Raw genomic sequence first — 24,081 nt, forward strand, 5'->3', positions numbered from 1 at the left:
TAGTATACTACCACATTCTATAGTAAGTACTACACATTCAAGGGATTGTAGTATATAGTGTATTCTGGTTTAATATACACCAATTTCAAAGATTTTATTGAGTTACTGTACAAGATGTAACATGGTGTTAAGTTTGCCAAAATAAATTTGAGCTGTTACATTTATCAGTGTTCATGTTTTGTGATGACACGTGGAAAATGTGTCAAGTGAACACTAAAAGGGCATTGCACAAGAGGTTCACAAACTAACACGAGTACATGTCAACGGTTGAACATTAATTCAATGTCTAATTGAAAGACTCACAAAATTGAGGTTTGACCCCATCTATATCCTAAAAGAGAAATAATTGGGATAGCCAATATGGGATTGGGCACTGTTAATGATTTGCACCTTTATTGAAGATACTTGAATTCACAATACATCACCATATACAAACTGATTACATTGAAACACATGCTCCAACATGTTTCAAGAGCCATGAACACCAACAACTAAATGCGAAATGTTGAAACTCATTAAAACAGAAGCGCATTTTTATTGCGTCTATTCTGTAACATGTCAGTATTGCATCCCATAGCGAAATCCCATCCCCTACCAGCAGTTTCCCAAATGGAGGTGCAGCTTGTAGGATCTTACTTGTTCATGATCATTCATAGGAATTTTTTGGTACAGAATTCTTCTGCCCCAGTGACTGCATTAGAGACAGCTGTCTGCCAATGCAGATTTCTGGGCTGATGTATGGACTCCACTTCTGCGCACACTCACACACCGCCATACACTGGAATTGAGACAAAAGAAAGAAACCAATTATAATCAATGTATTGCATAAAATGTATTGTCAGAGCATTAGAACAGTGACTGCTTAATGGATACACTTAAAATTAAGTTAATATTTTTTGCATTCTAATGAAAAATTGCCTTCTAAATGTGCAGTCCTATTTATCAACCAAAGCTAGTCCGTCTCGTTATCAAAACCAAAAGCAGTGGACAAAACCAAAAGCAGAAGACTAAAGAGCGAGTCTCCAACGAGGTTGCGGGGGAAGCGTTGTTTGAAGACAGTGTTGTTGCAATTCACCTAGTTTCCATTTGGGGACTTCATTTTAGATTATGCCCCTTTAAAAAGAAAAGGAGCCCACCAGAGGGCAATGTCACCCATAGACAATTCCTGCCCTAGAGTGGAAATGCTTGTTTAGGTTCCATTGCGTTTTACGCAACATTGTCGGTCCCATAAGCAAAAATAAAAGATCCCATATATTTTCCATACGCACAAAAAGCTCCTCTCCAATGTTGTGCTCAAATTTGTTTACATCCCTGTTAGTGAGCATTTCTCCTTTGCCAAGATAATCCTGACAGGTGTGGCATAATCAAGAAACGGCTTAAACATGATCATTACACAGATGCATGCAGCTTGTGCTGGGGACAATAAAAGGCCACTAGAATGTGCAGTTTTGTCCACCACAGCTGTTGCGAGAGAATTTTGTTAATTTCTACCATAAGCCACCTCAAACATCATTTTAGAGAATTTGGCAGTATGTCCAAACAGCCCCACAACCAAAGACCACGTGTATGGGCGAGCGGTTTGCTGATGTCAATGTTGTGAACACTGTGCCCCATGGTGGCGGAAGGGTTATGGGCAGGCATAAGCTATGGACAACGAACATAATTGCATTTTATCGATGGCAATTTGAACGCACAGAAATTATGCGACAGGATCCTGAGGCCCGTTGTCGTGCCATTCATCCGCCACCATCACGTTTCAGTATGATAATGCACAGCCCCATGTCACAAGGATTTGTACACAATTCCTGGATGCTGAAAATGTCCCAGTTCTGCCGTCGCCTGCATACTCAAACATGGCACCCATTTGAGCATGTTTGGGATACTCTGGATCAACGTCTACGACTGTGTTCCAGTTCCCGCAAATATCCAGCAACTTCGCACAGCCATTGAACATTGGGACAACATGCCACAGGCCAGAATCAGCCTGATCAACTCTATGCAAAGGAGATGAGTCACGCTTTATGGAAGCAAAATGGTGGTCACACAAGATACTGAGTGGTTCTGATCCACGCCCCTACCTTAAGGTATCTGTGACCAACAGATGCATGTGAAATCCATAGATTAGGGCCTATTAATTTCAAATTGACTGATTTCCTTATAATAACTCAGTAAAATCTTTGAAATTGTTGCATGTTTATATTTTTGTTCAGTATACATATTCACGAATTGGGAGTGGGAAATAAAGTGATTGCCACATGGACCAGAGAAACCTCAACTAGGTGAAGGATTTTTAATGACCAGAGTCAGGACACAACTGCTAGCTTGCCGCTGGTAAAAGGTGCAAAAACAAGTTGTTTTCAAACCCTATTGTAATTTGTGCCATGGCTCACACATGCGTTTTTCTACCTTGTATATGGTAGGCTCCGGCACAGCAAAGCCAAGCCAGCCTGTGCTCATGGTTCTCACAGCGGAAGTGAAATGATCAGCTACAATGACTTTGCTCATGCACGTCACAAAAGACCCGAAACGCCAATAAAATATAACAGCACAACAAAATAGTTGCCTGTTCATTACAGAATAAGACACTTGTGGTTAAGCTGCACCAAAGCAATGAATCACAATGAAGCAAAACCATTCTTGGGGCAAAAACAAGTTTGCACCCATTTTAATTTGCTCCATGGCTCAGGCGGCCAAGTGTAGGCTATGATGAAAAGCTGTTTGGATCAGTCGCAAATAACTTAAGGTGTTTGATTAATAAACAATGCCATGCTGGTGAGTGGTAACATTAAAACCCAGCCCTGAAAATAAAGACTGACAAGTACTAACATATATGAAATGATAAAGCACAGCATTGTCACTGGAAAATAAACCTTTGCATTTCCAACTTCAAGCCCAAAAAGAACATACTTTCGACTAAAACGATGACTTTACTTCAATCGTTGTGCAACATGGGTAAACTCTGGGCCTAGTTTGTCAAAAATGTATCTGGATTTCACCTACCGGATAGGATTAAATGTATAGAACAGACAAATCATTGATTTGAATGGGGACCCCGTTCTATTTCTATGCATTTAATCTTATCCGATAGCCAAAAACCAGATAGATGACTTTTGGAAAAAAATTGTGCCACGGGTCTCATCTTTCAGTTAAAATATAAAATAACGGTGAACGTCCGCTCGTAAACAACAGGGGGCTCTAGACAAACCTGGTCAGTTCAGCAGTAACTGCAATTCCGGCTCGTCACCATCTGACACACTGGAGAGGTCAGGACAGGTTAGTCTCCAGAGGGTAAATTCACCCTAACAAGAAGACAGTCATGAGATTAGAACAGAAGCTTACAAAAATAACAGCAATACTTTGGCAAGCAACAGTTTCATAACATTGTCATCTACCCAGACTTTTGTACACAATGCTCAGAACCACACTATAAAAAAAACAAGAGGGGTGGAGAAAAAAAACAGGTTGTAAGTCAGGCCTGAAAGGAGGGACAATTGAGGTGATCATAATTGAGAATTTCTGAAGGACTGCAATACATGGCGGATATGACGCAAGAGTAATCGGACTGAGGCCATGTGAAAGGTCATTTCGCTAAGGCACATTTCAAGAGGGGGAACAGTTGTTCTGTGGATTTAAGAGTGTAGAGTTCTGAAATTCAGAAGTGGCCAGGGGATGTTGGACTGTGGCAATCTTTGCAGCAGAGGGGGGAACAATGGCTAACAAAATATTTCTGGAAATAAAATGAGAACTCAGTTTGAAGGATGTGAGCAGGAGAGCAAAAGGAGTTTACCTCACGTGAACTGGCCTATATCGATTCTCCACAAATGAACTAGGCAAGAGAGCAGCTTTCACTTCTGACGAGCACTTGTTGGTAGGCGCAACACTTCATTCTCCAAGGACTTGTAGGCATTTTCTGTAGCTGAGCAATGAAGCATTAACAGGTCCAACACCTCCTACTCCCCCAGTATTAGTAGGCCACAAGTCAACCCAAGAGGTTGAAATGTACCCCTCAATGTCATATGCATGTCTCTTAGCACTGTTTGCCAAACTATTGAAACGTATCAAGTTATACTGAACTGCCCATTTGGAAACTACAACTAGAGGATTATAGTACCATTTACCAACCACTGCTGATGTGCCCTGCGGCAGCAATCCATCAGAAAATGAGAACAATACTTAAGTGAAATTTTGCTTTGAGGAAAAGTGGAAAGGTGCATTAACTATATTTGTACTTTAGACTACCAGTACCCCACTCACCGTTAGCCACTCAAAAAGGCAAACACCACACTTGCCTCAAAGACAAAGTGGGAACATAAGCCATCAGAGAAGCATCACTTAAATAGGCCCAAAGACTAGACAAATACTGGAACCATGTCACTTCCTATGAATTTCAGTAAAATTTCAAAGTTCTTGTTCTCACTTTTGGGAAGTTTCTATACCATAGAAAGTAGCTGTAAAGCCCCACGTAAAAGGGAAACACTATGAAGGTACCTGAATCACTGACAATAAACCAGCCAATTCCCCCATAAGTATGTTCAAGGCACAAGAAAGTATTTTCAACAAATCGTTTTAATAGGCTCCATGAAGCCAAAATTGACAAAATAATCTTCAATGTTGATGATACAAAGAACATAAAGTACAAAATCGTTCCCAGGTGGAATATTATTGGGCAAGAGGTGTAACATTTGGATCATCGTTGTGTTCCATCGATTATAACAAGTACATTTAAAAAATGCAGGCATTGAGCAGAGCAAAATAACAAGATACCGTGGGCAGACTGTAGCATGCTGCAATTTGCAACTTCATGAACAGCCAGCCACATCAGGTGTGCATTTTCACCAGTCTGAAGGGAATTCACTCTTTTTGGAAACTGAACATACAGGACCCTCAGCTATTTTAAGAACCTCAATTGTATAGAGGTTGTGTCAAAATAATAATTTTCTTTTTCACTCAGTTTAAAACTTGGCAGGAGGTAGGTCGGATATTCTCGTTTAAAACAAAGGTAAACAAGCCTCATTGATGTCCACAATATTAATATCAAGGATTTAAATGGCGATGTCAGTGCTGATAGGGACAGGGCGTAGAATGTAAAGAACAGTGGGTGTTTATATACAAACAGCCATGTGAAGCAACGTTTTGGTTTTTACAGCACCAACAAGTCAGACATTATGCTTTATCAATAGAACTAAATGCCATAAGAGCAAATTGAGATGCATTGTTTAGAGATCATTAACTTTTTAAACATGGTTGGTAAATTAATGGCCAAAACTCATGGCTAAATTTAAAGACGCCGAGCTACTTAAACACAGAATAGGACTACAAAAATCAGGTCAACAACACGTGGACAAATTTCTTGAGCTTTTTAAATACAGCCAGCCAAGGGATGATCTTGAATCGGGGGCAGATTTTTTACTCGTGTGCAGCTGAGGACAAGAAGTGGGCACACAGGTAAAGACACTGAGTTTAGGAAACAAGTTTCACGAACATTTGAGCTTGATAACATCCCCAGTTACCCACTAAACCAGGGTTCTCCAAACAATGTTCCTGAGAGCCACCCTCCTGTAGAGTCACTCCAACCAGTTGTAACTAACCTGAGTCAGCCAGCTTAATTATTAGAATCAGGTGTGCTAGATTAGGGTTGGAGGGAAAACTTCCAGGATAGTAAGTAGCTCGCCAGGAATAGGGTTAAGAGCCCTGCAGTAAACAGCCCCAAATAGTTCAACCAACTTGGGGGGGGGGGGGGGGTTTCCAATATGAACTGTGCTGGTGTAAGAGAGGAAATGTATTCTCCTGTAGATTGGTATAAATGAGTTCAGAGTAGGAGGGAAGGTACACCGAAGTAAACTATATCTCATTCTATACTATTCAGCAGCAACCTAGTAAAAGATTCAAGTCCAGAACCTTGGAATCAGGAAGTGTTCTAACACAGCCTAGGCCTATGAAGCAAGAAACAAATACATTACTCAGACATACCATAGCTGTCGTAGCTGTCTCTATAGGAACCCCCAGAGCGGTCCCCGTAGCTTCCCTGGCCCCTAACATTGGAGGAAAAAAGAAATATAGGTAAGGTCCCTGTCCATTAGTGCTTCGAGGTCAGGTCAGCCATTAAATGATCACTGTTTGAATTGTATTATAAACGCTTTAAATGTAAATTCCAAAGCCAAGCATTCAATTGCCAAAACATTGAAAATATTCCATTGTCTGTCAGGTCCACATTGACTAGACAATAGATTACTCTGAAATAAGATAGCAGGTGTATATATATATATATATAGTTTATTTGATGACTTCTTTTAAGTAATAGTCCCATTTCTGCTCCCCCTCTTATGTGTGCATCCAACCTAACATGCATAAAAGTGTAGGCCTATCCGTCCAGTGAACTGTATACAATGACGAGATGATCATGTCTTTGCCCCAACAATGCATGATATCCCATTGGGCTTATTTTGGCACATGTGAAATCATTTAGAAACCACTTCCTCAGAGTTAGAAAAAAACAGCCCAACAAACACGGTCATTGTAGTTAATTACCAAGTTTCAGCGCTGAACTAGGTTGAAAACTTGCTCAAAATGAAAACTACAACTCCATTTAGCCCAGCGTCCCACAGCTATTGACTTGATGTCTCGTGAATGATTTGATTTCTCTATAGAAAAATGACACGTTGGCCTCAAAAAACCTGAGCTAAATGGAATTTCTAGTGTCAGTTAATCATTCACTAACACAGTCCATTGTAAATGATGCAAGAGGGAAATGTCTACAAACACCAATTTGAGAATGCGATAAAATCCAATTGGTCGCCTCACCTATTGTCTCTGTATCCTCCGCCACCAGAAGAGTATCCTCCGCCACCGCCGCTCCTGTATCCACCGCCACCCCCGTAACTCCGGTCTCCACCTCCATAGCTGCGGTCTCCACCACCATAGCTCCTCTCACCATATCCCCTGTCACCGCCACCATATCCTCCGCCACCTGGGAACAAACAAGCACAACACTTCAAAACAAACTCACACTGAAATATAACTACAGCAAAGAGGGAGGGCAAGACAAAATGCTAATGGATGATGGGGAGCACACCATCTTGCATATTGCCTGCCCATACCACGCGAGTTAACTCGCCCACCTCTTCCTCTCCCCCCTCCATAGCCACCTCCACCACCATATCCGCCACCGCCTCTGGAACCTCTGAATCCACCGCCTCCGCCGCCGCCTCCAGAGCGACCGCCACCCTTGCCCGCTTCATCCACACGAATGGTCCTGCCATCGACAGACTGCAAGAGACAAGAGTTGCTCAGTGTGGGTCAATAAAAATGTGGCTTTTCATAATGGGATAATGAGTTATCAGGATTAATAAATTAGCTGGCCAACTTTGATATGATAACCAGAAATAACTTTGGTTCATATGCTTTCTTAGTTGTCTAGTCAGTGAAGTCATTAAGGTTATAAAAAAATAGTTCCAATAATTGGTAAATATAAGCAGCGATACCGATATACCTTGCCGTTCATTCCCTCCAATGCGTCCTTTGCATCATCGGCATTATCGTACTTTACGAAGCCGAATCCACGAGACCTTCCCGTTTCTTTATCCCTGATGACATCAACTGCGCGAGAAAACCCGGAAATTAAACATTTCTGGAAGTAACGTTAGTCAGCTATCACTTACCAAATAAAAGACCTGGCTAGAACGCACCTTTTGCGATGTTTCCATATTTGGCGAAAGCTTCTGCCAGAGATTCCTCTGTGGTGTCGAAGCTCAGGCCACCGACGAAAAGTTTTCCTTCATCGGACATGATTCCTTGTCTGCAGGGGAAAAAGTCCGGGTCAAATAAAAGCCCCTACTTATTTACATTGTGTACCCGATTCCTGTAGCTAGGAGTTGGAAGTGTAGGTCACGTCATGTGCGCGAGCTATTGTCTGACCCACATTGCGCACCACAGAATTAGCTTGCTACCGTTAGGCCAACCAAGGTGCTGTAGTTAGTTTGCTGTACATTGTTATCCGAATTCAGGCAAATAACCATTTAAATGTTAGTTGACATAACGTGTTACGACTTGGACAACAGATTAAGGGGGCTAAATGAGTATGGCTAAATGCATGTTGGAAAAAAGCAGGCCAAGGACGTAGCGCCATTTTGCACCACGTTGTTGGCCTGCTTCGCCCCTGGTGCTAAACTACCTGGCTAAAGAAGACAGATGCAGCCATCTTTACAATGACGTTGAGAATTAGCGTAGGTCAAGATAAGAGAAATTATATATTTGCAATAAGAAAAGAAAAAGGTGAAACACCCGCATTGTGTTTAATAGATGCTAATATAACCCGTACACATTTTCACAGCTTAAGTAAACTGGCAAATTGGTGCGTGTGAAAAATAGCTAGCTAATGTTAGATAACAGCTAACGTTAAAGCCGCATTCCAACCAAGTTCATTTAACAATAACTCAAGTCATCTGTCATTTACACATGAAATATTATTTAGAATATCATAACAACATTGTATATTCAGAAATATACAAACTTTCATAAAAATGTACCTTTTTACCGACAAACGAGAAGAGCTGGTGCTTGGAGAGGCACGTCGTCGCAAAAGAAATGGAAGCGCGTACTCGGTGAAGAGTGCGGGCGAAGTATTTAAATGAGTTTGGGGGGGGGCGTGATTTTGTCTTATTTTAATATGAACACATCTTTTTGGCGGTAACCTTCTATTGAAAATGACCGGATCCAACGAATTGATGAAATTATAACAGCTATTCAATAATATATGAGTTTGCTATTTATCAATTAAGCAGACACTAGTTTTATTATGACTGTAAGTCGCTTTGGATAAAAGCGTCTGCTAAATGGCATATTATTATTATATTATTATTTATTTAGGCAACTTTTTAAAACATTTGTCCTAAGGTGGAAATGAGACAAATAATTATAATTGTGTCCATGTATCCCACAGTCCACTTTTTCTGCAAGCATGGCACTTTTTCTGCATGTATGACACATATACTTTTTTATTTGTTTCTGCTACTGTAGTCAAGCTACTGTGCTTTTCTACCTAAAGTATTCTTGAAACAAAAAAAATAGTAAGGACTCTCTGAGTACTCTTTCCTTTACATCTTTCATTCATTACATAGGATTTATTTTCTTTCTATCAGACCTTGCAATATTTTGATGCAGGCCTGCATCCCTCTACAGAATTGTTTGAACTTTGGCATTGGCCTGTATCTACTTTCCCAAAAGATTAAACATGAGAGATGTAATAATATGAGGCCAATCTCAGACTACACTTGGGTCAGCAGAAGATACAATGGAATGTAGACCACTTTTGTCACAGAACTTGATTTTCCATTTATAGTTAGGAGTGGGAGAGGCAAATTGTTTCTAAACTCTTTTGCACAACATTTCTTTGAATTATGAACGCTCGTTACACTTGTGACTGTGTGTGTGTGTGCACTTTTTTGCAGGTGTGTGAGGGGGATTTAGCAAACAGAAGACATTATACAAAATGCAGATATTTAAATCTCTGTCTTGCCTACTCTGAGATCCTCTATGTCACCTTCTTTATTCTGCCTTTTTGAAAGGGAAAATGAAGTTGGAAAGATGAAGAGATCAGTGGCAACCCGTCATTCAGGGAAGGTGGGGTTGCCTGTTTTGCATGTTAATTTTTGCATTAATACGTGTCACATATCAGTTTGCAAGCAATGAAAAAAATAAAATAATCATTGAGTTAATAAAGCCGCATACAAACATGGTCTCTTTTTTGCTTTCTTGAGGAAGGCAGCTCCAAAATTCAGTTGTTTCAGCCTAGCTCAGTGCTTTCTGTGGTGGTGGTGGTGGTGGTGATGGGGCAGCCAGCGGAAAATACAGAGCGTAGGGGTTGGTAATGTTCTTTAGTTGCGCCACAATTGGCTCAGTGTTCTGTCACTCATGGGGACACTAGTCACCGCCAAATCTAAGGGTAGAGCTCGGAAATTCAAGCCCCTTGTGTGCTGCCATAGAGTTACAATGGAAGTGCCCATCCAAGAAGGCTCAAGGTCATTGGCCACAGATAAAATGACGTCAAATCACGTTATATCTACAGTAGCTTTGAATGGACTGATCATGTCAACATAATACTTTCAAAATCTTAGCTAGCAGTCATCATCATGAATCAAGTCGACAATCTACTGGAAAATCATTTTTAATCCTTATCATATGAAGAGAAATCATGAAGAGAAATTATAGATAAAACGTATCGGTGCTCATCAGCCATTGGACATAAACATTACACAACAAGTTGGAAATCGCAAATGGATCAGTGGGTGGTCCAAAGTCTTGGTTTAAGGGTCTCTTTTCCAAGCTTAAAATGATAAACATTCAACATTGGCCATGCTGTCAATCCAGCATGATTTCTGCCGCGCTCAAAACAACTGTTCACTCGGAACTGGGAAATCTGACTTAAGTGAGTTTAAGACAACTGGGAACTCGGGAAAAAAACGAGCTCTGACTGGGAAAATACGATTTGAACGGTCATCCAACTTGGAATTGTAAGTCGGGAACTCGGGCCTCTTTCTAGAGCTACGACCTGAAGATCACTGACGTCATCATGATTCTACCTTGTTTTTTTCCGAGTTCGCAGTTGTCTTGAAAGCACCATAAATCCAGAGAATGCCAAACTTTGATGACAAAGTTTGATGACAGAATTTGCCCACAAAGGACTGTCGTGCCACCTTCCTGTTCAAGTCAGCGCAGCACAACAAGGTGAGTCCAAAAATGTATTGTACGCTGCTGCATAAATGATGTAATATGTCAGGGAGATATGTATACTGTAGCTTAGAAAGTAATACTAAGTGTATGTTGTGTAGTAAGCTGTTAGTAGCCCATGTGCCTCACCCTAATAATTTGGTATATTTTCCCCTCTTAATTTCACCTACTGTTCTGACTTGGTGGTGCAAATGTAGCCAATAACCTGTTTTAGAGAAATGTAATCATCGAATATTGTAAGAGCTTTCATTGTCTGCTTATATGCCCCCTTTATTTATCCTACAGTTCTGACTTGGTGTACAGGGAGAATACTTTAAGAACGGCCCATGTTCTGAATTTGGTCGCTGTACATTTCAAAAGTGCTGAACAAATAGTTATATTGACTACGTCCGTCCTAGCACGCTCATTAATGTCTTAATTGAAATTACGGATTGCCTCTTATCTGCTTGTCATCCCCTTATGCCATAGTTTGTACATCTCAATTGTCAGTAGAAACCACATTTGTTTAAGCAAGTCAGCCACATCAGCTATGTTTTTTTTAAAGGCAGTAAGTGAGGCTGAATGAACTGTTTCGCTGCCAGACAAGGCTCCGCTGGTAGCCAGGTGTAGCAGTGGTAAGGTGTTGGGACTGCTGTTGGGATTCTGCTGTTGGGACAGCTTTATGTAGGCCCTAACAGTTTGTGGGCACCATTTGTCACCGTTATAGTGCAATTAATGTATTGTTTAGTGTTGTGTTGTATAGTGGCTTTGTTGGCATGCATCCCAATTTTTGTTTGTTTGTTTGTCCCACCAAGATTTACATGCACAAAGAGTTGTTTTTGTTTGGAAGTGTGAAAGGTTCTTCGCCCCACCAGGGAAGGTTGGTCCCTTCAGGTTCATGACTGTACTTTGGATAAGTGTCCCTACAGGGGTGACAGTCGGTAGTTGGTGAAGGACTGCCCGTTCCATGATCTCGCCATCACGGTTGACAACTCCGTTGTGTCCTCCTCCCAGAGTGCGAAGAGCCTTGGCGTAACCCTGGACAACACCCTGTCGTTCTCCGCTAACATCAAGGCGGTGACCCGATCCTGTAGGTTCATGCTCTACAACATTCGGAGAGTACGACCCTGCCTTACACAAGAAGCGGCACAGGTCCTAATCCAGGCACTTGTCATCTCCCGTCTGGATTACTGCAACTCGCTGTTGGCTGGGCTCCCTGCCTGTGCCATTAAACCCCTACAACTCATCCAGAATGCCGCAGCCCGTCTGGTGTTCAACCTTCCCAAGTTCTCTCACGTCACCCCGCTCCTCCGCACACTCCACTGGCTTCCAGTTGAAGCTCGCATCTGCTACAAGACCATGGTGCTTGCCTACGGAGCTGTGAGGGGAACGGCACCTCCGTACCTTCAGGCTCTGATCAGTCCCTACACCCAAACGAGGGCACTGCGTTCATCCACCTCTGGCCTGCTGGCTCCCCAACCTCTGTGGAAGCATAGTTCGCGCTCAGCCCAGTCAAAACTGTTCGCTGCTCTGGCACCCCAATGGTGGAACAAGCTCCCTCACGACGCCAGGACAGCGGAGTCACTCACCACCTTCCGGAGACATTTGAAATCCCACCTCTTTAAGGAACACTTGGGATAGGATAAAGTAATCCTTCTACCCCCCTTTACTCCAACCCCCCCCCCCCCCAAAATAAAAAACATTGTAAAGTGGTTATCCCACTGGCTATAAGGTGAATGCACCTATTTGTAAGTCGCTCTGGATAAGAGCGTCTGCTAAATGACGTAAATGTAAATGTAAAAATCTACCCCCCCAAATCTAGAACAACAAAGAAGGGACCATCCCTCACATCACTAAATACAATGTGAGACACACTGGGGTGGATGGCTGTCCCATTCACAGTCAACTCTTGATTGTGTGAATGGAAATGAGACAATGCTGGCCATGTGGCCAAGATATCGCCATTTAAATTAACAGCAAAACCTCCACAGAAGATACAGTAAATGTAAAGTTGTTGGGGTTTAGGGCAGGCTATAGGTGCAGCATGAGGGACAGTGTTCTAAATGGCAGCAAAATCATCAATTACAATGCAGGTCCTGAAGTTTTGAAGTATTTCATTATCTATCTAATCCTTTACATGTGGAATGTGGAACTTTTCCATTCCTTTCTCTTTTCACAAAGTACGTCATCAAAGTGTTCCTCTCGATACCCCAAATGGTGCAACAGTGCTCTCTGCTGGCAGACAGTATGAAAAGCTGGATTCTTCTATGTCCTTAGATGTCCTCACACTTTCTTAATCTTCCTCCTCCCTCCTCCCTTCCTGTATGGCTTCTAGTTTTACACATAAAATGTTTATTTAAAAAAAATTATCTGTTAAAATAACATTGTATTCAAAATAACTGCCAAATGTTATCCTCACCCATCCGAATGAGCTACTTAATGGGGAAACGGTTTACTGAGACCAGAGGAGTAATGAGATACAATATAAATCTTCTATTTAATTATGTGACAAAGGGGGGACAAACAAATACCAACTCAATAATTTTGATTCAATGTTGTGATGATAAAGTAAGCAATCCTGATGGAAATCTGTGCCCATATTCATAAAGTGTCTCAGAGTAAAAGTGCTGATCTAGGACCAGGTCCCCCCTGTCCATATAATCTTATTCTAGATCAGCATATTATGAATACTGGTCTAGATTGTTCAAATCTATCCAGTGACATTCAATGCATCACAAACATATCCACTGTTTATTGAATCAAATTTTTTATCTAAATACATTTTTATTCGTAGACAACAGGTGTAAACTAACAGTGAAATGCTTACGGGTCCTTTTCCAACAATGCAGTGTTAAAGATAAGATTAAAATTAAAATTAAAATAGAAATAGTGACACAATCCCAGTTTACCTATTTGCTTATGGTCTTGCCTACGCCTAGCAAACAGTTTTTTAAATTATATGACAAAAAAATATTCAATTTTATTTGGAACGGCAAGCCAGACAAAATTAAAAGAGCATATTTATATAATGAATATGAATTCGGAGGACAGAAATTATTAAATATTAAAGCATTAGACCTATCACTAAAATCTTCAGTCATCCAAAAGTTATACTTAAATCCGAACTGATTCTCAAGCAAATTAGTAAGATTGTCTCACCCACTGTTCAAGAAAGGCCTTTTTCCCTTTATTCAGATTACAACCACTTTCAGTTATTTGAAAAGGAAATAATCTCCCAAATGTCACTATTTCTAAAACAAGCCATAGAAAGTTGGTTGCAATTTCAATTTAATCCTCCAGAAACGACAGAACAAATAATGCAACAAATATTGTGGTTAAATTCAAATATACTAATTGACAAAAAACCTTTATTTTTTGACAGAATGTTTAAAAAAGGTATAATCTTCGTAAATGATATCATCGGTAGGACTGGTGGAGTTATGTCGCACATGCAGCTAACAAAAACATATGGAAATGTCTGCTCTACCCAGAATTACAACCAAATAATTGCAGCCTTACCGCAAAAGTGGAAGAGGAAAGTTGAAGGGGGAGAAAGTAAGGAACTTGTCTGTCGGCCTTGCATTAAAGAACATAATTGGTTAAGGAAAACTGTGATAAATAAAAAAGTATATCAGTTTCACTTAAGGACCAAAGGATTGACAGCCGTCCCATATAGATTGCAAAATAGTTGGGAAGAGATCTTTGACGTACCGATCCCATGGCATAGTGTTTATGAACTGACACGCAAAACGACACCGGATTCAAAAATTAGAATCTTTCAATTTAAATTATTATATAAAATTCTTGCTACCAATAGAATGTTATTTATATGGGGGATACAATCTTCCCAGCTCTGCAGATTTTGCTGTGAAGAGATAGAATCATTAGATCATTTGTTTTGGTTCTGTCCATTTGTAGCTTGTTTTTGGACACAGGTCCAGGAATGGCTAAAGGATTCCAATATTTACCTGGAACTAACCTTGCAGATAGCATTACTGGGTGATCTGAAAAGTCATAGTCAATCAATCAATAATATAATAATACTTTTAGCAAAAATGTTTATTTTTAATTCACAATCTGTAGAAGCAATGAGAATAGAAAGGTTCAGAACTTTTGTAAAACATCACAGTACGGTCGAAATATATATGGCAAATAGAAATCCTATATGGATGGTGTTAAGAGATAGATGGGAGGTATTGAATAGAGTTGAAGGATGGGACTAATAACAAATAACAACAAATAATAACAAAGATAGCTAATAATGTAAGCATACTGTGTCCATAATAAGTATATAGGTTGTATGTTGGGAGCTTTTGGGAAAGAGCACAGTTAGAAAGATATGGCATTTAGAAGCAAACCGGATGGACATCATGAAAATGATCGGAGAGGTTGAGAGTAGAAGAAGTTCAGGAGCAAAAAATAAAATAAATATATATATATATATATATATATATATATATATATAGATATAGAATTATTGTAAAATTAACTCTTTCCATAAGGTGTAGATAGTAAGTATAGACCGGAAGTAGAGGCCTGGGCGTTGTTGTTCACTAATTTACTCCAAGTAGGGAAAGGATGGTGGGGTTGAAAAGTAATAAAGGGGAATATATATATAAAAAATAAAAATAAACATGGGGGATTGGAAGTGATGCAGACAATTACATTGATAGAAGATACAATCTATCTGCAATATTAAGCTGATCCACCCCCCCCAAAAAAAATAAAAATAAAAAATAAATAAAAATAAATAAAAATAATTGTGACACAATGAATAACGAGTAAAAATAACATGGCTATATATAGGAAGTAGAAAATAACATGGCTATATACAGGGAGTACCAGTACCAAGTCAATGTGCAGGGGTACGAGGTAATTGAAGTAGCTATGTACTGTAAATATAGGTAGGGGTAAAGTGACTAGCAGCAGCACGTGTGGTGAGTGTGAAAGTGTATGTGTGTGTGTGTGTGTGTGTGAGAGAGTGTGTGTGTGTTGCATCAGTATGCATGTGTGTGCATGTTAAGTGTGTGTGTGTCTATGTGTGTGTTGGGGTGTCAGTGTATGTATGTGTGAGTGTGTCAGTGCAAGAGAGTTAGTGCAAAAAAGGGTTAATGCAGGTAGTCCGGGTAGCCATTTCATTAGCTATTTAACAGTCTTGTTTAGAAGTTATGGCTTGGGGGTAGAAGCTTTTCAGGGTCCTGTTGCTTCCAGACTTGGTTCATTGGTATCGCTTGCCGTGCAGTAGCAGAGAGAACAGTCTGTGGCTTAGGTGGCTGGAGTCTTTGACAATTATTTTGGGCTTTCCTCTGACACCGCCTGGTATAGAGGTCCTGGATGGCAGGGAGATCGGACCCAGTGATGTACTGGGCTGTACGCACTACCCTCTGTAGAGCCTTGCGGTCGGATGCCAAGCAGTTGCCATACCAAGTGGTGTTGCAGCCAGTCAAGACGCTCTCGATGGTGCAGCTGTATAACTTTTTGAGGATCTGAGGGCCCATGCCAAATCTTTTCAGCCTCCTGAGGGGGAAGAGGCGTTGTCGTGCCTTCTTCACGACTGTGTTGGTGTGTGTGGGCCATGTTAATTCCTTAGTGATGTGGACACAGAGAAACTTGAAGCTCTCTACCAGCTCCACTACAGCCCTGTCGATGTGAATGGGGGCGTGCTCGGCCCTCCGTTTCCTGTAATCCACGATAAGCTCTTTTGTCTTACTGACGTTGAGGGAGAGGTTGTTGTCCTGGCACCACACTGCCAGGTCTCTGACCTCCTCCCTATAGGCTGTCTCATTGTCATTGGTGATCAAGCCTACCACCGTTGTGTAGTCGGCAAACTTAATGATGGTGTTGGCGTCGTGCGCAGCCATGCAGTCATGGGTGAACAGGGAGATTTTTTTGTCACTGGCCTACACACAATACCCCATAGTGGTCCTCTGTAGCTCAATTGGTAGAGCATGGCGCTTGTAACGCCAGGGTAGTGGGTTCGGTCCCCGGGACCACCCATACGTAAAAATGTATGCACACAGGGGGAGTGTCACCCCTGACACTCAGTTGGAGCCATTCAGTGTTGTTGTTTATGTATGTAGCTAGTGGGCTAAGCTGTAAGTCACTTTGGATAAAAGCGTCTGCTAAATGGCATATTATTATAATGTCAAAGTGGAATTATGTATTTCCACATTTTTACAAATTAATAAAAAATGAAATGTCTTGAGTCAATAAGTATTCAACCCCTTTGCTATGGCAAGCCGAAATAAGTTCAGGAGTAAAAATGTGCTTAACAAGTCACAAGTTGCATGGACTCACTCTGTGTGATATAATAGTGTTTAACATGATTTTTGAATGACTACTTAATCTCTGTACCCCACACATACAATTATCTGTAAGGTCCCTCAGTCGAGCAGGGAATTTCAAACACCTCCCAAAGACCAGGGAGGTGTTCAAATGCCTCGCAAAGAAGGGAACATATTGATAGATACATTTTTAAAAAGCAGACATTGAATATCCCTTTGAGCATGATGATTACATTTTGGATGGTGTATCAATACACCCAGTCACTGCAAAGATACAGGCGTCCTTCCTAACTGAGTTGCTAGAGAGGAAGGAAACCGCTCAGGGAATTCACCATGAGATCAATGGTGACTTTAAAACAGTTACAGAGTTTAACCTCCTACGTTAATTCACCTAACTTGCTGCCGTTAGTTCTCCTAACCTACCACGTTAGTTATCCTAACCTGCTATGTAAACAAACCATCTGTGGAGACAAATCATCAGTATCACCACACCGGCAGCCAATCACGAAACCCCTGACACTCACTTGGAGCCATTCAGGGTTGTTGTTTATGTATGTAGCTTGTGTGCTAAGCTGTAGCATTAGCAATGTCTTTCAAAAGGAGATGACTCACAAATGTGGAAATTCTGGAGATTTTTGTAAATTCTGACAATGATTCTGAGTATGACAGTGAGAAATCACATTCTGACAGTGCTTCAAGCTGTTTCTGACAGAGGAGCTGGTGGGAGACATAGTGGAGGAGACCAATCACTATGCCTTGGTGCTACAGGAGAAGAGAGAGCCACAGGAAGGTGGACCACCTGACGGTAAAGAGAAAGATCAAACCAGACTGTGTGCTTAACTATAATTGCGAAATGGGGGCAGTGGATAAGGCAGACATGATAAACAGCTTTGTGGCATGCGCTCGGAAAACCACCAAGTGGTATAAGAAGATATTCTTCAATCTGATTGACATTGCTGTCCTCAATGGCCGCATAGTTCACCGTCAGCTAACAAGTGAGCAGTGGCGGCTGGCCGATAGAGGGCGCTAGGGCGCCGCCCCCTTAAATAAAATTATTAAAAAAAAAAAAAAAAAAAAAAAATAATAATAATAATAATAATAATAAAAACATCAGTATGTCAATATTTGTGTGTTTGAAATATGGAATGCACACAGTAATATGTGTAAGATATGATAGAAAATCATATTCGCAACCTTTCCTCTGCCTGTCAAACGCCTCGTCAGCTCTGGGCGATACAGAAAGTGCCCCGAGGAGGCGGGTCTACGTAGCAGTTAAGCCAATTGCTAATTTAAGATATGAATGTATGACATAAAATGTAGCCAATCAGCGATCTTAAATCGAATCCAAGGAGGGCGATTATTTTATCGCCCCAAGCTCGCCCCTGATAAAATAAGGACCGGGCTCCAGTGGCGCCATTTTTACTAGACGACAATGGCGAGCGCAAACGTTACTCCTCCAAGACCCAACCCTAACTCGGTGAAATCTCTCCTCCAAGATCCGTTTGAGAGGAGAACTTTGTCAGAGAAAGTTCGGGTGAAAGAGCTGGGCCCAGATCAACCTGACCTCTCAATCAGACAGCAGGCTAGCGAGAAAGGGAAGCAGTATATGCGCGGCTTCTCCCGTAGCTGGTACACCAGGAAGGCTTGGCTAGCTGGGTGCACTGATGCTAATGCTTTATTTTGCTTTCCGTGCTTGCTTTTTAAAACGACGGGGTCAGATTCAGCATGGACAGGTACCGGAGTGAGGGATATGAAGCACCTGTCAGAGAAGGTAAAGAAACATGAGAACACCAGGGCACACATGGACAACTCTGTAAAGCTAGCTGTATTAGGAAGGGTGAACATTGCTACGCAGCTGGATGACGGCCACAGGATTGCGGTGAGGAAACACAATGAGGAGGTGGATAAAAACAGGCACATTCTATCCAAAATTATCGATTGTGTGAAGTTCTGTGGGGCTTTTGAGTTGGCCTTGCGTGGGCACGAGGAGACTGACTCCTCGGACAACCCCGGCATTTTCCGGGGCTTAGTGGATTTTGTTGCCTCCCTCGACAGTGTGCTGGAGGAGCACCTGAAGACAGCTACCGTTTTTAAGGGCACGTCAAAGACGATACAGAACGAGCTGTTGGACTGTATGCTGTCAGTGCTTAAGGATTACATCCTGGAGGAAGTAAAGAGTGCTGATTTTATCGCCATTCAAGCTGACGAGACGACTGACGTTTCCACCCACTGCCAGTTGGTGCTTGTGATACGCTACATCGATGCTAAAAGTAACGTCCAAGAGCGTTTTTTCGAGTTCATTTTGATCGAGAACGCAACCGCCGACACCATCGCTACAGCGCTGCTGGAGAGGCTCAGCACCATACTCTCACATGGACAAAAGGCCAAACTTATCGCCCAGGCTTACGACGGAGCAAGTGTGATGAGGGGAGCCACCGGCGGAGTGCAGCGTAAAATAGTGGATGTGTACGAAAATGCGCACTACGTCCACTGCTATGCACATCAGCTGAACCTCATCATGCAGCAGGCTACTTCACGCATCCCCAGGATCGGCACTTTCTTTTCCGACCTTGCAGGATTTTCTGCTTTCTTCTCCAGGTCTCCCAAGCGAACCACCGTGCTTGACGAAGTGGTTGCGCATAGACTCCCCAGAGCCTCTACAACACGGTGGAACTTCCACAGTCGCGCTGTAAACACTGTGTACGAGTACAGGGATGACCTCCTAACGTGTTTCCAGACCATCAGAGACTCTGGGAACTTTGATGCCCCGACTGTCAGAGAGGCGGGGGGCTTTGTGAGGATGCTCGAAGACGAGGCTTTCTGTTTTTTCCTGGCACTGTTCCACAAGATCATGCCAAATGTGGACATGCTTTTCAGCCAGCTGCAGAAGAGGAACATCGACCCTGTCTTCATTAAAGCACTTGTCCAGAGGTTCACAGACAGCATGCTAACAATCAGGTAAATAACTATATTTACTATTGGCTGATAAAGATGTTGTTAGAAAGATGAATAGTTCACTTACAACAGTTTAAAAGCCTAAATGTGTCTGGTCATCAAAGTGAGTGATTATCATAGAGCCGTCACAATTATATTTGTTTTAGTATTTTAAAAGGAAAGAGAAGACACAATCAGACGTTGATAATAATGCAGGAAAGTACTACACAGTTTGTAATAATTATTCAGGTGTCCACCAGGTCAATTTCTAGAAGAGGCCTAGTTGTTATTGAAGATTAACTTTATTGCTAAGTGCACAGCAGAACAAAATGATGTTGCATCCCTCTCACAAATGTAATAGAAAAAGGCTTTAAAACGTAATAACATCAGTTAATTATGTACATCACAGGTTAAAAGCAGTTACTAGACATAGTTTGTGTGTATATACACACTATCTGTCTGTCTGTCTGTCTGTCTGTCTATATATATATATATATATATATATATATATATATATATATATATATATATATAAAAGTCACTGGTTGTGTGTTGAGGGGGAATTACAGTGAGTTAAGAAGTCTGATTGCAAGTTATCAAATTAAACTTTATTTTTTGGACCCAGGGCCTCAATTCCCTCTTTGTGTGGGGACAGCGCATCTGACGAGCAGCAACAGCCCATCAAGCGACGGAGGATGCTGGGACCAGGAGAACAACAGAGGTTGGCTATAGAGGTAAGTTGTGATGTAATTGTCAGTGTTTCCCCCTAGAACTTTTTTCAGGCCTGGTAGTATGTAGCCAAAACCCTGAACAATCAGCACCTTGGTAATCATATACTTGAGTTGGACATAGGCATGTGTCAGTCAGGATCACTTGCATCAAAATAGCTTAATTGCAAATTAAAGCTGATGATGTATCTTTTACAGGTATGTGATACCATCCTGAGTCATGCCAAAGAGAGGTTCTCCTTCACCCAGCACCTCATCAGCGCAACACTATTGCACGGAGAGTTGTTCCCACAACACAGTGTGAAGTTCCCCGATACAGCGCTTGAAACAACCGTGGAGGCGTACCCCATGTTGAACAAGGCCAAGCTCAAAACCGAACTGTCCCTCATCTATGAGAACAGTGAGTTCAAGGCTTGTAGTGGTGCAGTGCCCCTGTACCAGTTCTTCATGGAGAACAACCTTCAGAGCACTTTCACAGAGACTGCCAGCCTCCTCAAGATCCTCATCACCACACCCATGACAACTGCTGAGTCAGAAAGGTGCTTCTCTACACTGAAAAGGATCAAGACCTTCCTGAGAAACAGCATGACACAGGATCGCCTGAACGCTCTGGCCATGCTCTCCATGGAGAAGAAACTTGTCAGGGACATTCCTGACTTTAATCAAAGGGTCATTGAGAGGTTTGCCACTCAGAAGGACAGACGGGCAAAATTCCTGTACAAATAAGATGACAGACACACACACACAGAGCAGCTCTGGCCGCATGTTTCTTTGTATATAGTTGACCTTAGCATAAAAAATCCAGTTATATATGGTACTCTAGAAAGTCTTAATAGTGTCTTTGCTAATATTACTGTATATATGTTGTTTTGTATCAATTAATTGTTGCAGTTCTGGAGCACATTAACAATTAGTCACATTTAGTATGATCATAAAATACTGTATGCTATTCTTCCAGTCAAAGGTTTGAGTTCATCCACTTGATATCCATTTCTATATTATACATCCTTTTATACAGTGTAAGATTTCCTATAAACTTTATAATAATTTCATGTTATTGTCCACTTTCCACTCTGTTCTGACAGCATGCCTGTTGCGTTGCCTGTTTACTACCAATGGTGAAAAGTTCACTTTAAATGCAAATGAAAGGCTTGGGTTTGTGTAATATGTTTTTGTGTAAGAATGCCTCAACTTTTTAATATTGGCATTAAATAATTACTGAATGTTTCACTGAGCACTGCTGTCCTGCAGTTTGTGTTAAAATATATCGCGATGGTTACAGGAAAAAAAAAGTATGGCACAGCCCCACCGAGAATATTTTTCACCAGCCGCCACTGCAAGTGAGATGATTAATAAACAAGGTTTTTTGTAATTGGACATACAGTTCACATACAAATCTAATACAGTTCCATTATGCAATTATATTGACATTATCTCGCCTTTCATCTCATATTAATAGTGTCCATCTATGACAAACAGAAAGTGGGTTTTGTTTCAAATCTATGAATTATTTTAGATGACTGGCTATAAATCTATTTCTGAATGTGCTACAGTGACAAAACCACTCTCTTCTGCTGCATTACGATTTAAGGATTCCAGGCATATGCGCTGTTAGTGGCTGTGACGTAGGGTTCAGCCAGGAGTTGATGGACAGTCGGAAGAGCGAATGAAATGGTAGGAGGGACATCCCAGCTTCAAGTGGTGTCAGATTTCACATCCTGCTTCACACAGGCAGAATCAATAGCCATACTCCCGTGTCCGTGAGAATGAGGGCTACCGCTCAATGCAAGCCATTTCAATCTACGGTGTCCACAGATTGATTTATAAGCAAAAATGTCAGTCAGAACTGGTACTAGAACCACACAGGTCCCGTAAACAGGGGACTTTACATCAAATATTTTTTTATTAGGAGGCGGAAAACACTTCATTTCAAACTGTTCGAAAATCATGTAAAATTCACAAGTTCAAGCATAGCCTATAGATTATTAGCAGGCAGCGTGCCTTGGCCTGAGGGCAGCGCGGGTTAACTGTCCTGTTGTGTAACAATCTCATTTTGGAACAGTGAGTGAATTCTGACATCACGCGCATAAGAAATCTCAGGGTGTGGGGACAGTCAGAGATATTTGGAACTAAGGCGTGAAAATGTTAAAGGTCTTACATCAGCTACGGAGAGCGTGACCACACAGTCGTCCAGAACAGTTGGTGCTCTCACACATGGTTCAGTGTTGCTTGCCTCAAAGCGAGCATAGAAGGCATTTAGCTCGTCTGGTAGGCACATGCACCTGGGTATCTCGTGGCTGGGTTTCCCTTTGTAATCCATGATAGTTTGCAAGCCCTGTCACATCCGACGAGCATCAGAGCCGGTGTAGTAGGATTCGATCTTAGTACTGTATTGACGCCTTTCCTGTTTGATGGTTCGTTGGAGGGCGTAGCAGGATTTCTTATAAGTGTCCGGGTTAGTGTCCCACTCATTGAAAGCGGTAGCTCTAGCCTTTAGCTCAGTGCGGATGTTGCCTGTAACCCATGGCTTCTGGTTGGGATATGTACGTACGGTCACTGTGGGGATGACATTGTCGATGCACTTATTAATGAAGCTGGTGACTGTTGTGGTAAACACACACACACACACTATTAGCCTGAAGCCCCCGTCTGCCAATCTCGGCCCACCATCCCGGCTGTCTCACAGTCTAGTGATACCGATAGGCTGGCCCTCTCACATTCTCCACTACTAACAAAACATGCCTCTACTGTTGTCAAGAAAATCCTTTGATGCTTGAGGAGAGAGGATGCTGCAGAGAGATTATTATTTTACAGTAGAGGCAATTTTGATATGGAGGTAAGAGAGTGCACATTGTTTTCTAATTGTCATTCTTTTCAGTGGAGTCTTTACGGACATATTCAGTCTCTTCCTATCCCAGTCTGCTGTCCCCACTTGCTTCAAGATGTCCACCATTGTTCCTGTACCCAAGAAAGCAAAGGTAACTGAACTAAATGACTGTCGCCCTGTAGCACTCACTTCTGTCATCATGAAGTGCTTTGAGAGGCTAGTTAAGGATCATATCACCTCCACCTTACCTGACACCCTAGACACACTCCAATTTGCATAACGTCCCAATAGATCCACAGACGAAGCAATCACCATCGCACTGCACACTGCCCTATCCCATCTGGACAAGAGGAATACCTATGTAAGAATGCTGTTCATTGACTACAGCTCAGCCTTCAACACCATAGTACCATCCAAGCTCATCATTAAGCTCGGGGCCTTGGGTCTGAACCCCGCTCTTTGCAACTGGGTCCTGGACTTCCTGACGGGCCGCCCCCAGGTGGTGAAGGTAGGATACAACACCTCTACTACGCTGATCCTCAACACAGGGGCCCCACAAGGGTGAGTGCTCAGCCCCCTCCTGTACTCCCTGTTCACCCATGAC

The 24,081-nt window shown here is 41.8% G+C and overlaps 2 protein-coding genes across 6 annotated transcripts; one reads left to right on the forward strand and one right to left on the reverse strand.

Moving 5' to 3' along the window:
- Nucleotides 1-371: 371 nt before the first annotated feature.
- Nucleotides 372-8,609, reverse strand: LOC311147112 (cold-inducible RNA-binding protein A-like). 5 transcript variants are annotated; one of them, XR_014614734.1, is made up of 8 exons: nt 8,526-8,606; nt 7,686-7,795; nt 7,490-7,596; nt 7,146-7,266; nt 6,802-6,967; nt 5,971-6,032; nt 3,206-3,299; nt 372-778 (listed from the first exon to the last, which is right to left on the reverse strand). XR_014614734.1 is itself a non-coding variant. In XM_084183741.1 (7 exons), the coding sequence occupies exons 2-7, from the start codon at nt 7,783-7,785 to the stop codon at nt 5,407-5,409; spliced, it is 570 nt and encodes a 189-aa protein (XP_084039867.1). In that variant the 5' UTR covers nt 7,786-7,795; nt 8,526-8,609; the 3' UTR covers nt 4,549-5,406. The 5 variants fall into 5 exon arrangements, 2 of the variants coding, with proteins under 2 accessions (XP_084039867.1, XP_084039866.1); XR_014614735.1 differs by having other exon boundaries at nt 7,119-7,266; XM_084183741.1 differs by lacking the exons at nt 372-778; nt 3,206-3,299 and adding an exon at nt 4,549-5,420 and having other exon boundaries at nt 8,526-8,609.
- A 9,232-nt stretch (nt 8,610-17,841) lies between these two features.
- Nucleotides 17,842-21,883, forward strand: LOC311146937 (zinc finger MYM-type protein 1-like; the record flags this gene model as incomplete). The annotated part of the gene is made up of 3 exons (XM_084183552.1): nt 17,842-17,909; nt 20,548-20,656; nt 20,849-21,883. The coding sequence occupies 3 exons, from the start codon at nt 17,842-17,844 to the stop codon at nt 21,374-21,376; spliced, it is 705 nt and encodes a 234-aa protein (XP_084039678.1). The 3' UTR covers nt 21,377-21,883.
- Between the last annotated feature and the right edge of the window lie 2,198 nt (nt 21,884-24,081).

The sequence above is a fragment of the Coregonus lavaretus genome, assembly GCF_964263955.1.
Source record: "Coregonus lavaretus genome assembly, chromosome: 19".
Taxonomy (NCBI): domain Eukaryota; kingdom Metazoa; phylum Chordata; class Actinopteri; order Salmoniformes; family Salmonidae; genus Coregonus; species Coregonus lavaretus.

Bases quoted from the DNA above. Each gene is read 5' to 3' on its own strand.
- LOC311147112 (XM_084183740.1), bottom strand. From the start codon at position 7,785: ATGTCCGATGAAGGAAAACTTTTCGTCGGTGGCCTGAGCTTCGACACC. The intron at 7,267-7,489 runs GTATATCGGTAT...TGTCTCTTGCAG, and splicing joins TGGAGGGAATGAACGGCAAG to TCTGTCGATGGCAGGACCAT. The intron at 6,968-7,118 runs GTGGGCGAGTTA...GTTTGTTCCCAG, and splicing joins TGGAGGGGGGAGAGGAAGAG to GTGGCGGAGGATATGGTGGC.